The sequence below is a fragment of the Paramisgurnus dabryanus genome, chromosome 20 (genome assembly GCF_030506205.2).
Source record: "Paramisgurnus dabryanus chromosome 20, PD_genome_1.1, whole genome shotgun sequence".
In the NCBI taxonomy this organism is placed as follows: domain Eukaryota; kingdom Metazoa; phylum Chordata; class Actinopteri; order Cypriniformes; family Cobitidae; genus Paramisgurnus; species Paramisgurnus dabryanus.
In genome coordinates this window covers 1,925,207-1,938,153 of record NC_133356.1, presented here as the reverse complement: position 1 = coordinate 1,938,153, position 12,947 = coordinate 1,925,207, and the positions used below count along the sequence as shown (strand labels likewise).

Below are 12,947 nucleotides of genomic sequence, written 5' to 3'. Positions count from 1 at the left end.
GTTAGATGCTTAAAGCAAAAACCAGAATAAAAGTGTTGACAGTCACCAACAATATGCAAAATACAAAATATAACCTCAGATGAAACTAATACAATTCTCCATTATGAAAATCAAGCATGTTTGTTGTAGTAATGCTGTTTTTTGGCATATTGATTACCATTGGTTAAACCATGGTTTTACTAAAGTAACTTTGGTTGATTTCTGGTTTCTGTAGCAAAGTTATGGTTATTTTGTGTTAACAATGGCTTAACTATAATAGCCATGTTTTTTGGTTTCAACTATAGTAAAACCATGGGTAATTATCGTAAGGGCTGTCATACTGTCACACATAGTTCATATTTTTGCAATGGTCTACTTGTACCATAAAGAAATTGGATGTAATGACCTCAAAATTAGGCATTGGAGATAAGCAGCTCTTCATCATCTAGTTTCTCAGAGGTGATTTCTAATCCTTCAATCTTCTTCAAGTAGCACAATGATCAGTTTCCATGTGCTTGAATAAAACACCATCACTTGTTTCAGTCTCTGCTTAAGATGGCTTGATTAAACCAAATTGTTCAGGAAACCAGGCCATTGATTTCAGCAATTACGACGTGCGAAACGGGAAAAAGAAAAGTAATTTGCAGAAACATATAAACCGCCGGCTCTTGTGGACACCCGGAAAATTATTGCTTGTGCGTCCAGAAACATATCTAATTTGTCCCTCCATGATGTCATTTCATCCGTGATACCTAAGCAACAGTTAAGGTCAGCTGATATTAAAAAAAGCATTTCAACTTCAGTGGAGGACAAGCTGCCAACGAAAGATGCATGACTGTTTGTACGAGCTGAACTTCAGCCAAAAACACTTCCAGGAAAAGACGAAAGGGACCATTTTTAGCTTTGACTTTCCAAACAGTTCTCCTGTGTACTTCATGTGGCTCTATTGAAAGTAGAAAATAGTCAGGGTTGCCGAAAAAGCACCTCAACAATGTGTAGGGAAGTAGTTTAGGTCACTGTTGTTCAATGTGTGTGCGTGGGTTGGTATATGTTGTTTACGGGTAATAGTGTATGATGACATATTTACTTTGCTATAAACATGGTTTACCGTGACACAGCAAGTGTCTCCATAAACTGAACAGCTAACAAAAAACATACTAAATGGTACTTTTTAATAGATTAAAGATGGTTGGGTTTTTGTGACATTGGAGTTAGGGACTGTGGTAGGTTAGGGGAATAGCTAATACAGTTTGTAAAGTAGAAAAAACATTGTGTCTATGAAAATGTCCCTGTAAACCACATATGCCAACGTGTGTGTGTGTAGCCAACATCCTCCAGCATTGTATGGTTTGTGAAACTTGGATCATTTACTATAAAATCCATGCCATTACACAAGTAAAAGAGACCAAAGCAGACAGCAATATCTTGGTCTTTTAGCAGTTTTCATTTTAGGCTTTGTGATGGTTGATAGTGCTTTTTGTTGACAATACAGGCAGAACATTGTATGAGTGGGTTGTGGATACATGAATAGCCGAAGCTTTTTAGCCCTTGTTGAATAGCTGAAATAGACCAAACCTCTGTTGGTTTGTTGTCTCTATCCGGGGGCAGAAGAATTCATTTCTTATTTTCCTTTCTTTTTAGGTATTTCCTCTGGATTATGTTTTGATCACCATCATCACCATGTATTTTGTCCTCACTTCTATGGCTGGGATTCGTAACATGGGTATCTGGTGCTTTTGGATGCGGGTGAGATGTGGCAGTATTTCTTTACAGTATTTTTTATCACTGCTTGCTTTTATACTGTATTAATCCAGATTATACAATAATATGTCAGGCTGTAATTGCAAACAAAATGCCGGGAAATACATCAGATATAGAAATTTCTAAGTACTTATTTAATTTGCATACCTATATATAGTTTTTTACCTATTTTTCCACAATACACAAAAAGTTGTGCATTTGTTTCCCAGTAAACACATATACCCAACAAAAAAGTATTTTGTAGTATTTTTATTTATTTATTGCCAAAGATTTATTCCTTGGAATTTTTCTCGGTGTGCTCATGATTTAAGACTTTTTAGATAATTGTATATTTGTACTGAAATCAAGTAAAAAAATATATACACTGCAAAAACTCATTTTCAAGAACAAAAATGCTTACTATTTCTATATATATATATGGGGTAAGCAAAATTGCAAAATAAGCAACTTGAAAATTTTTGTTAAACACTAAATTTAAGAAAAATGATTTTTTTTTTGCTTGTTTTATGCACAAAATCACTTAAATTTGATATTTTTTGTCTAAAAACTAGACTTATTTTCTTGGGTCGTTTTGCTCATCAAGAAAAATCATCCTAATTTAAGGATTTTTAGATATTTTTACTGAAAACAAGACAAAAATACTAAAAAAAATTCTTGAAAATAATGTGTATGTACTGATCAAATGTATATTTTTTATTGACATGTAAGTCCCTTTGGAAAAAAGTGTTAAATAATATAATATACAATAGTAATATAAATATAATAGCAATAGCTACTACAGAGATAATGTAGTAATATAAGTAACAAAAATAGTAGTGTTTATTTAAATGGCCATCATTTCCATAATTGAAGATAGACAGGTAAATGTAGTTTCCTATGCACATTTCCATTCTTATAGCAAAATAAACATTAAGTCATATAAATGATATTTCTTTGATTTGTTTCTGGACAGTTGTATAAGATCAGGCCTCAAAGAACCCGACCACAGGCTCTCCTCTTCCTCTGTATGATCCTGCTCCTCATCGTCCTCCACACCAGCTATATGATCTACAGTCTGGCTCCCCAATATGTGATGTACGGCAGTCAGAAATACCTGCTGCAGGTGAGATCCCCTCTTTACTGTCATTTTGGGCCTGTACTGCTGATTTAAGTGTGTAATGATAAACCCTTTACATAGCAAACGTTTGAAAACCTTTCAGAAGAAGACTCTCTTTAAAGTCTTTTACTGATTTTGATGCATATTCTGTTGGAACACTTGCCCACATATACTTTGCTGTCTTATGCAATGTAAATCTGTACGTGCTATGTCCTTTGCAGCCTAGCAACTGCTGCGCAGCATTAGATTATGAAATACAAGTGTTATAAACAAGGCACATCCAAAAGATAAATAGCACAGCAATGAAATGAACTAAAGATTTTGGCAATGGCCAAAATGAGGTCTGGTCCATATTGCAGTCAGACATACAAAAGGGTCATGGATACCTGGTGTACTTTCTCTTAACCATGTAAGTGTTTTAAAAGATATTGGGGAAGGACTATTGTAGGCTTAAGTTATATCACGACATTTAAGTAGTTTTTCACAAACATACCTTACAAAAAACATTACTGGTGTGCATCTTGAGCAATGACACTGATATCTAATGTCAATGCAAAATTCCCCTTAGTCCCACAAATTGGGAAAGTCTATAGCAGTTTTTTCCTACAGAGGTTGTTTCTAAAATCTAAAAAATATAACAATAATTGCATTAACACAAATAATTGCATTAGCCAGCCAATCAAAACGGGTAATTTTTTCAGCCACCAGTTCAACCTATATGTTATCTTGTCAGATTTCATTTCGTCACCTCCAGCAAAGGTAACAATTTCAACATCCATCCAGTGGTGCGTATAACGCTCTTTGATTTCCAAAACTGTTATGTTAACTTTATGGAAAACAAGCTGAAATCAAGGGAAATTTGCTCTGAGACCGACAAGCTGTCAGAGGGCTGATGGGACAAAAGAGGAAAGAACAGCTCACGGCAAGAATCAACCTCCTGTTCTACTCAGTAAACATCACAGCATGTGTTGAAATCTGACCAATTAAACCTGTCCATCACCTCTCTGGCAGCGCCCGTCTGCTTTCTCCAGCCCTAGCATGCTGTTTTGCTATAAAACAGTAAGAAAGCAAATTTGAGCTAGAATATTTTTACTCGTAAACAAATTCTCATAATAACCCAGATACAGGGGGTGGACTAAATAATGTAAACCCCAGGGAAATAGCTGATAGCTCTTTTATGAATATGGTGTTGGACCACGTTTTGCCTTTAATACAGCTGCAAACCTTTTTACAATAGAATAGTGAACTGTAATAATATTTAACTATTACACCTCAACGACCAAGATGCACTATGCACGAAGCATAATGGCGGCCTCCACAGCTTAAAATAAGTAATACATGTAAGGATTTTTAAAGGGGACATTTAAAAAAAAATTAAGATATAAAATAAATAGTTGGTGTCCCCAGAGTACATGTGAAATTTTAGCTCAAAATATCCCACAGATAATTTATTATAGCATGATAAAATTGACACTTTGTAGGTGTGAGAAAAATTTGTTGTTTATGGGTGTGTCCTTTAAAATGCAAATAAGCTTTTGAAAAGCAAACACTGATCACCATAATGGTGGTTTGTTGAAATTGAAACTCAGTTGTGATGTCAATGATTTTCTTATCTCTTTCTGCACTAAATGGCTGTGTCGTGGTTGGATAGTGCAGATTAAGGGGCGGTATTATTATAATAAGATCCCCCTTATGACATCACAATTTTCACATTTCAATGACCTATTTTTCACATGCTTGCAGAGAATGGTTTACCAAAACTTGAGTTGATGAAATGCAAACACTGATCACCATAATGGTGGTTTGCTGAAATTAAAACTCAATTGTGCTGTCAATTATTTTCTCTCTGTACTAAATGGCAGTGCCGTGGTTGCAGATTAGGGACGGTATTATTATAATAAGATCCCCTTCTGACATCACAAGAGGAGCCAAATTTCAAAGACCTATTTTTCACATGCTTGCAGAGAATGGTTTAGCAAAACTAAGTTACTGGGTTGATCTGTTTTACATTTTCTAGGTTGATAGAAGCATTGGGGACCCAATTATAGCACTTAAACATGGAAAAAGTCAGATTTTCATGATATGTCCTCTTTAAGTAGTGAAAATATTTGATATGTTTTTATCAATGAAATTTAGTTGTAAGGCAAATATTGAAGTATACAAGTCTTCATTGTCATGATACCCTTTAAGGTTACAGATGCATCTGCTAAATGAGCTCCCATGAGCTCCCCTTGTGACTGATCTGACAAGTTACACATATCACCAATTTCTTGTACTTACTGCTGAACACAACTTGTTCTGGCACAACTTGTTCAAAACATTGTCTCCCCGTAGTTCATATACTTTTAATTTAACCCAGAAAATATATGTTCCTAAACCACAAGGGCTTACTTCTTTTATTATCAAACACAAACAGTAACCCATTATCTCAAAATATAATGAATGTGTCATTTAAAACTGTAATTGAATTTTTCAACACATTCTCATAATGTAATTACCCAATAATGCATAGATCAGACTCTCATAATAACTAGTTAGTGTGAAATGAAATCATGCAGAATGAGTCAATCAGGATTATTTTTGCTTCACTTTTGAATATTCTTTCAAGGCGCAAAGATTTCAACTCTGTAGGTCGTGAAATGACTGCCATCAAATCTGCTGTCAGCTCATACTTACGCTTTACTTGCATCGTAATCAACATTATATATTTATATACACGTATAAGTATATACAGTAATGTATGTATCTATATGTTTGTCCTTATTTCATATTCCTATATAATCTCTCCCCAGACCCCACTGCCCACAGCAGAGCCATCACAGGGGAATCATTCAGCTGCCATCACCAAGATATGTGACGCAGACGCTCCTGCAGGTAAGAATGTCTTTTTATCACCCACACTGTGACCGAATTCAACGACTAACAGTCAATCATTCTGCACCAGACTTCTTGCTCCGTTTCAGGGCGATATATCAGAGAAAAGTGGGAATTATGAAATAAAGAGTTCGGTCTTGTACACTAAATGTACTGTAATTTATAATGTATTGCTTATTTTCTATTCAGCAATTGGTAATAGTTTTGACCGGTCCATTGCACTTTCATTTTCTTTGTATGCAAAAACAGTTACTGTCATTATATTACTAATATATATATATATATATATATATATATATATATATATATATATATATATATATATATATACATATATATATACATATATATACATAGTTTCAACATGCTCACTAAAACAGGATTTTGGCTTCAATCTTTCTATTGATTCACTCCAAACACACACACACACACACACACACATATATATATATATATATAATATGCGTGTGCGTGTGTGTGTGTGTTTGGAGTGAATCAATAGAAAGATTGAAGCCAAAATCCAGTTTTAGTGAGCATGTTGAAACTTAAAAGACACGCAAGTCAAATATTTTTTTGTGTCGTATTGCACAGTGTGATAGCGGAGCATAGAAAAAAGGGAATGATGTGTAAAAGCTCTAATTTTGTGTTTTCACACTGTGATATTGTGTGATTTTAAGCTCTTTAGCATCTAGTTAATGTAATACTGTGCATCTCTCACTGTTTCCTGACATATTTTAAAAGATCTGCTTTAAAACCAGAGGAATGGGCTTACGGAGCTGTCATGGTAGATTTAAACTGGATTGGTTATATTTAAGGTTTGATAAAGCTTCTGCTGTTTTGCATCCAGAGGAGGGCACTCTGATATTACAATCCAATCTTATTGGAGGACATGGGATTAATAATGAAATATGTAATTGGATCAGTGGTGCGGGCAACAGTGGCCAGCCGTCCTTAATGCTTTTAAACAGCTTTAACCTTCTAACTTTGTCAAGCCCAGAGATTTTTTTTTGAAAAATCATACTGACAGGACAAGAAATATTTTTTACTCAAATCTTTTACTATAATCAGGTCAGGTTAAAGAGGACATATCATGAAAATTTCCATGTCTAAGTGTTATAATTGGGTCCATGGTGCTTCTATCATCCTAGAAAATGTAAAAAAAGTTTCGAACCCAGTAACTTAGTTTTGGTAAAACATTCTCTGCAAGCATGTGAAAAAATATAATGATGTCATAAGGAGATCTTATTATAATAATACCGCCCCTTAATCTGCACTATCCAACCATGGCACTGACATTAAGTGCATAGAGAAAATAATTGACAGCTCAATTGAGTTATAATTTCAACATACCACCATTATGGTGATCAGTGTTTGCATTAACAAAGTTGCGATTTTAACATGTTATAATAAATGATCTGTCGGGTATTTTGAGCTTAAACTTCACAAATGTTGAGACACCAAAGATTGATGCCTTTACTAGTGTAGCGAGATAAAGAAGTGAAGTTAAAGTTCAGTAGTTGCTGTTTGTCTGTCATCCTCGCTCCCTTTGCCCATCTTATGTAAACATGCAGATGACGTATGATGTCTGTGTGAACAGGCTGTGCAGTGGTATGCAAACACACGCTGACTGGTAAGGAACTCATACTACTATCATATCATTCAAACATGTTATGGTCCCATACCTTCCATAGTCAATATATATTTATAAAATACATTTAGATTACTTAATGCAATGATTGCTTTCAGGATATAAGGACACTTTCAACCGGCATAACCCAAAATGTTTTGAAGAGAATCACTTATCACACCTTTAAGAGTTTATCAAGTTTCCCAAGTGACCCTTACTTGGGAAACAGAAATTATATGAGATGCTTGTGGTTTGTGCCTGCACGAATGCATCCCCATGTGCTTTATTTAAACAATGCTCTGCATCATAATCCCATTACGTCTCTCAAACCCAAATAAAGGCGCAGTCTCGCACAATGCAGGATGAATCTGTGTAACAGAAGTTGCTCGGCGGGTCATCCGAAATTGATCCATCTCCAGTTGACTCTCACTTTAGAAGCAGCATAGTTTTAAGCGTCTGCTTGCCAACTATCACAGCTTTCCAAGCTGTTTGTGTGGGTTTTGGCCTTTTCCCATCTGTGGTCGGTCAGTAGAGCCCAGTCATTGTGTTTATACCACCTACCCATCATCAGCAAAACGCCTCATTACTGTTTTCAAATAGGACAGCGCAAGACAAGCTGTACGCCATCCATTAGCACAGGACTCTCCATCGCTTTCTTCGCAGCGAGAGATGTGATTTCAATTTGCTATTATTACGTTTACAGTTCATCATCAGTATGATACAGCAAGTCTTTTTATAAAAGGTTTTGGTTAGTCAGTCTAGACACAAGTCGCTCCACTATGGAGATTTGAAAACATTGACTGTGGAAGTGGAATTTCTGCATTTTATATGTATGTATGTATGCATGTATATATGTATGTATGTGTGTATATATATAAATGTATGTATGTGTGTATGTATGTATATGTTTATGCAGGTATTGTTTATGTTTAATTTTGATGGATAGATGTTATTTTGTAAATAGGGTAGGCGCAATAAGCCGCGGCTTCAGCCTACACCTGTTCGGTTACCATTTTGTCTGTCTGTAATTAATTTTCTGTACATATATTTTATTCTATGTTTAGTAAGTGAATCAACAAACATTCATTCATTCATTGTTGGCGCGATGCTATTTTGAGTCAACTAAAATAGACTACGCCATTGACCAACTAAAACCTGCTCTTAAGTCTAGAGTCTATGGCGCAATATTGTTTTTTGTTTTATTTATACAGTGTGTTAGTAATACAAATGGACAACAACGCGAATGCCAAAAAATAAAAATGTCATGGTGTGATGGTCTTCTTCCTCCGCTTTGTTTTTCAGTTACAAAGTCTGTCATCTAAATAAGGATTACGCACAGCGCCAGCACAACTGACTTTTAAAGGGGATGAGAGATAAGACTCTCATTGGTTTATTGCACTTTAAGCCCAAAACACACCCATTACTCATTAGGAGAATAGGAACAACCCTTTTCGACCGTGCTCATGGCGCAAAAACCATTTTTCCCGTCGTTAAATTAGTAGAAGTGGCATCGGACACGGACATTTAGACCGTGCGCCTTGCACTTTAGACCAGGGGTGTTTAATACGTCGATCGCAAAGGCAATGCCGGTAGATCGCACATAAGTTAACTATATATGCTACTCCATGAGGATCGGAAAACAAAGCGTGAAATTGGCATTATGAGAGTAATTGTGAAACACGCAAGACTTTTTGAGTTGCTGTGCCTTTCTTCTCAAATGTCTTTTTATAAATCTTATGCCTTCCCGCTGCGGCTCAGTCGTCTAATTTACGAAATTAACCAGGATGCGAATCAGGAGCGGATCCATGCGCACGGTGTGTGTGTGCACGAGCAAATGAACAAGAGAGAGAGAGATAGATACGCTTCTGATACTGTTGTCTTTTTCTAGTTTGTTTCAGTAAACCGCATCTCCGCTATTTTAAGGAGTACTTGACATGTACTTAAGGACTTTTTTAACTCCTCAAAAAGAATGGAGTAGCCTAATGGGGACAGCCTTAAATTCAATGTATTGATATGCTGTATAGTCCTAACACGCCGTTAAATTATCATTTTAAAAGTAGATCACCACACAAAAAAGTCTGGACACCCCTGCTTTAGACAGTGCACTTGTTAAGATTGTTAAAATAGGGCCCAATGTCTCTTATGAAGTCTTTTGTGCTTTATAGAGAGTTGAAGGACTTTGCTTTTCTTCGTTAAAGAGTAATGCATAAAAAACTGTTGTGTTTGAAGTGGCACCTTAATTATTTTAATTGAAAGAGTACTTTCCCCAAATCTCTCCAGACTCTCCACTCTCAACCTATTGACTGTCAGTTTAAGACATTGATGAGATATTCAGTTCACCGGCCTGCGTACCTGTTCACCTGCAGCACAAACCTTCCTTACCAGCAGCAGGCCTGGGGATGAAAGAATTGAATAATATCGATATTTTTTCTCGCCCGCTCTTCTTTTGTTACCGTTTTTCATCCACAATCCTCTCGCTCTGCCAAATCTTTTCCCTTGTGCAGCGGTCCGAAGGTTCTCATCAGTCCGGGAACTGCTCCTTCTTGCGTAACAGCCGTTGCACAACCGGGCGTGAGTGGGAGGAAGTGTCAAGCAGAGAGAACACATGCGACGGAGAGGGCGTGATATCCAGCCGAGAGCATCCCGATCCGTGCTCTCCAACCCCGCCATTCTCACACCTCGAGAGTCCCGCTTCAGAGAGCACAGCTTGGATCGTCCTTCATGCTTTTTGTGTTTGAGTGATGTAGAGTTAGGGCTAGGGAGGATGATATGATCATTGGTGTTAGTATGGGCTGCTTTATGTTATTGTGGCGTGGATAATTGTAGCAGAGCATTATATTTGTTGTATTGTGCAATATTCTGTTGTACAGGTATAGCATTACAGTGGCTTAAGTTGCTCTGAATGCTAAGCATATGCTGGAGATATGAAGTTCATTTGACTAAAAAGGACTGGCTGTTTTTTTTTTGCATCCAACAGGCAACCGATCAATTGACTTTTTCCTTTATTTTTATAATCCTTTGTTTGGCAGATTTATTCGAGCAGAAATACTTTTCCCTATCTCCCTCTGCACTTATTTAATGATATAATATCTGTTCATTTTAGTTCAGATATATGCGGAGTATCTGGAGGATCAAGTGTTGTTGCCATGACAACCATCCACCAAGTCACTTGGTGTGCCAATAGATTCAGGAGCCACAAATTAAAATGAAACTTACAATGTTCTGCTCTCCCCTCCAGTCTGCCAGGCATAAATTTTCTCATCCTGTCCGATTGATTTCTAACCGTGCTCTAATGAACGCATGATACTGCGCCAGCTCTCTCTCTCTCTCTCTCTCTCTCTCTCTCTCTCTCTCTCTCTCTCTCTCTCTCTCTATAATGCACACGCAAAGTTTGCTTTTCAAATCTGTCCCATTGATTTTTAATGCACTGATCACAGGAGCACCATGCACTCTGGATAAAGTGAAAAATGAGTAATAACAGATGAAAACCATTAAAGATTCACATTTAAGGCATTTTAGACACACAGGAAATTGTCATTGTTACTAAAAGCCTTCTGTATCGCCATTACCCTCGCACATGCTTACATATTTTAAGTTTCTATGCTACTGCTATTATTTTTTATAGTTTATACAAATTCTACAGAAATATCAATTATATCAATAAAATGTAGAAATTGGCCTTAGCCAAGATTAAAAATGCTGTTAATGTATTATTCTTTTTTTATCTGATTGACTTAGTTAAGTTAAAGCAAACTTTATTGTAAAGTAGTGTAACATTATGTTTACATGCAACCAAATAATCGGTTTATAATCATATTAATGGCTCAATCGTATTGAAAAGCCTTCATGTAAACACCTTCATCAATACGATTGAGGACGATCGGATGCAAATTTGGATCGTATTGAAGGGGGTGGTGTACTTCGATTTCTGATCCGATCATCAGGAGAAAAGTATGCATGTAAACACGTCAATCGTAGTATTTTCTAAATCGGATGCAAAAATACCTTGTGCACATGTGCAGAACATTTGTGCTCCAACTTCACATATTAAACTCTTATATCCCATGATTCTTGTCACATAATCACACAATAGCATCACAAATTTTTAAGGTGATGTTAATCACACGATGTACATTCTGCCGCGTTTATGTGTACTTTTAAAACATTAGGCTACTTAAAGAAATAAAATAGCGTTGTGCCTTTTGAAAAGTGTGTTTTCTTTACCTATATCTGATTAAGAATAACTTTCTCCAACTCCGTTTGGACTTTAATCCAGAGATAAAGCGTGAACTCGACGAGAGATGCTGAGTCCTCTGCTTTTTTGAGTTTAGATTTGGGCTACTGTTTAAACTGTTTTGCAAGTTAAAGATTAAAATATTTAATTCATTAGTTATTGGTTTTTGGGCTGTGAATAGTCATTGGGGTGCTTTTGGGCTAGTTGTGTACGTCCATTCGCATGGTTTTGATTCGCGAATCTGGCAACCCTGGCTGTGCGCTTGCGCAGACTTTCGGTTCGGATTATACATAATGCACATGTAAACGAACATTTAAATCAGATTGCAATGTTTAGGGTGCATGTAAACTGTATCGTCGTAACCTTCAATCGTATTCAATTCATTCAGATTGACAAAATTTTGTGCATGTAAACATAGCCACTGATGTATAAATATTAGGGCTGTTAAAGTGAACCTGTTAATGTAAATTGATTTTGATGACAATCATTTTATAAACGTGTGATTAACGCAACACGCAATTTCAGTTTGACCCTTGGCCTAGCATGTTGTTGGATAATTGAGACGCAGCCTAGGAAGTAAATAGTCATCAAACATCTAAACTGATCTTTATTTGTACATTTTCTAAAGGTGTACTGTACCATCCTTAATGCTTAATGCTTCTCCTTGCACTTGTGCATCTGAGGTTTTGGTTTCAGTTTTAAAACATGCAGGAATTAGAAAATAAAGTGCAGGACTTGATGTTAAAAGAGTTATTAAGAGAGATAAAGTTTGGGACCTGATTGATTTTATTAAGAGCGACAAGACTCAAATACGATCTTCTTTGCGCTGACAGACACATCCTTGCTTTACAGTAGATCTTAAAGCTATCTCAATGTCAATCAAACAAGAAAAGAAAGAAAAAAGTTTAACACATATTGATATTGTTTTTGGCTTTGTGTGTGCCAAACAAATTATTTTTACTGTAATTTTAAGATATGGGTGTGATGAAGCACTCATATATTTCTGCTGAAGAAAATATTGATGCTGTAGAAGTGCTCACAGCATTGTCAGGTCCGTTCCCTAGCAACAGCAGCAGGGATGTTCAGGAGAGATGTTTGATGTGCTCAAAGATGGCAGATTTTTACACTAGTGTTCAACAATTCAGTTCTTTTCTATACATCACAAATCACTGCTAATAATGTCATTATCTGAATGGATTAGACGCCGCTTTGACCGAGGTCAGCAGACTGCAGCTGTCCTGTTTGTGTTTCTCTTCTAGTGTAGTCTCTGACTCTGCACTAATAAAGAGACGGCGAGATGCACAGATGTCAGTGTTTGATGTTAGTTTTGAAGGACAGGACAGAAAACAGCCGTTTATTTTATGAGCTCTGTTCTG

The 12,947-nt window shown here is 36.3% G+C and overlaps 1 protein-coding gene across 1 annotated transcript in view; it reads left to right on the top strand.

Annotated features, from left to right (window-relative positions):
* The window catches only part of lmbrd1 (LMBR1 domain containing 1), a 118,601-nt gene that overhangs the window by 90,026 nt on the left and 15,628 nt on the right, over positions 1 to 12,947 (top strand). The window contains exons 12-14 of the mRNA XM_065296016.1: positions 1,621 to 1,725; positions 2,693 to 2,842; positions 5,629 to 5,710. Of these exons, the coding sequence (XP_065152088.1) occupies positions 1,621 to 1,725; positions 2,693 to 2,842; positions 5,629 to 5,710 (337 nt within the window). The remainder of the gene's footprint in view (positions 1 to 1,620; positions 1,726 to 2,692; positions 2,843 to 5,628; positions 5,711 to 12,947) is intronic.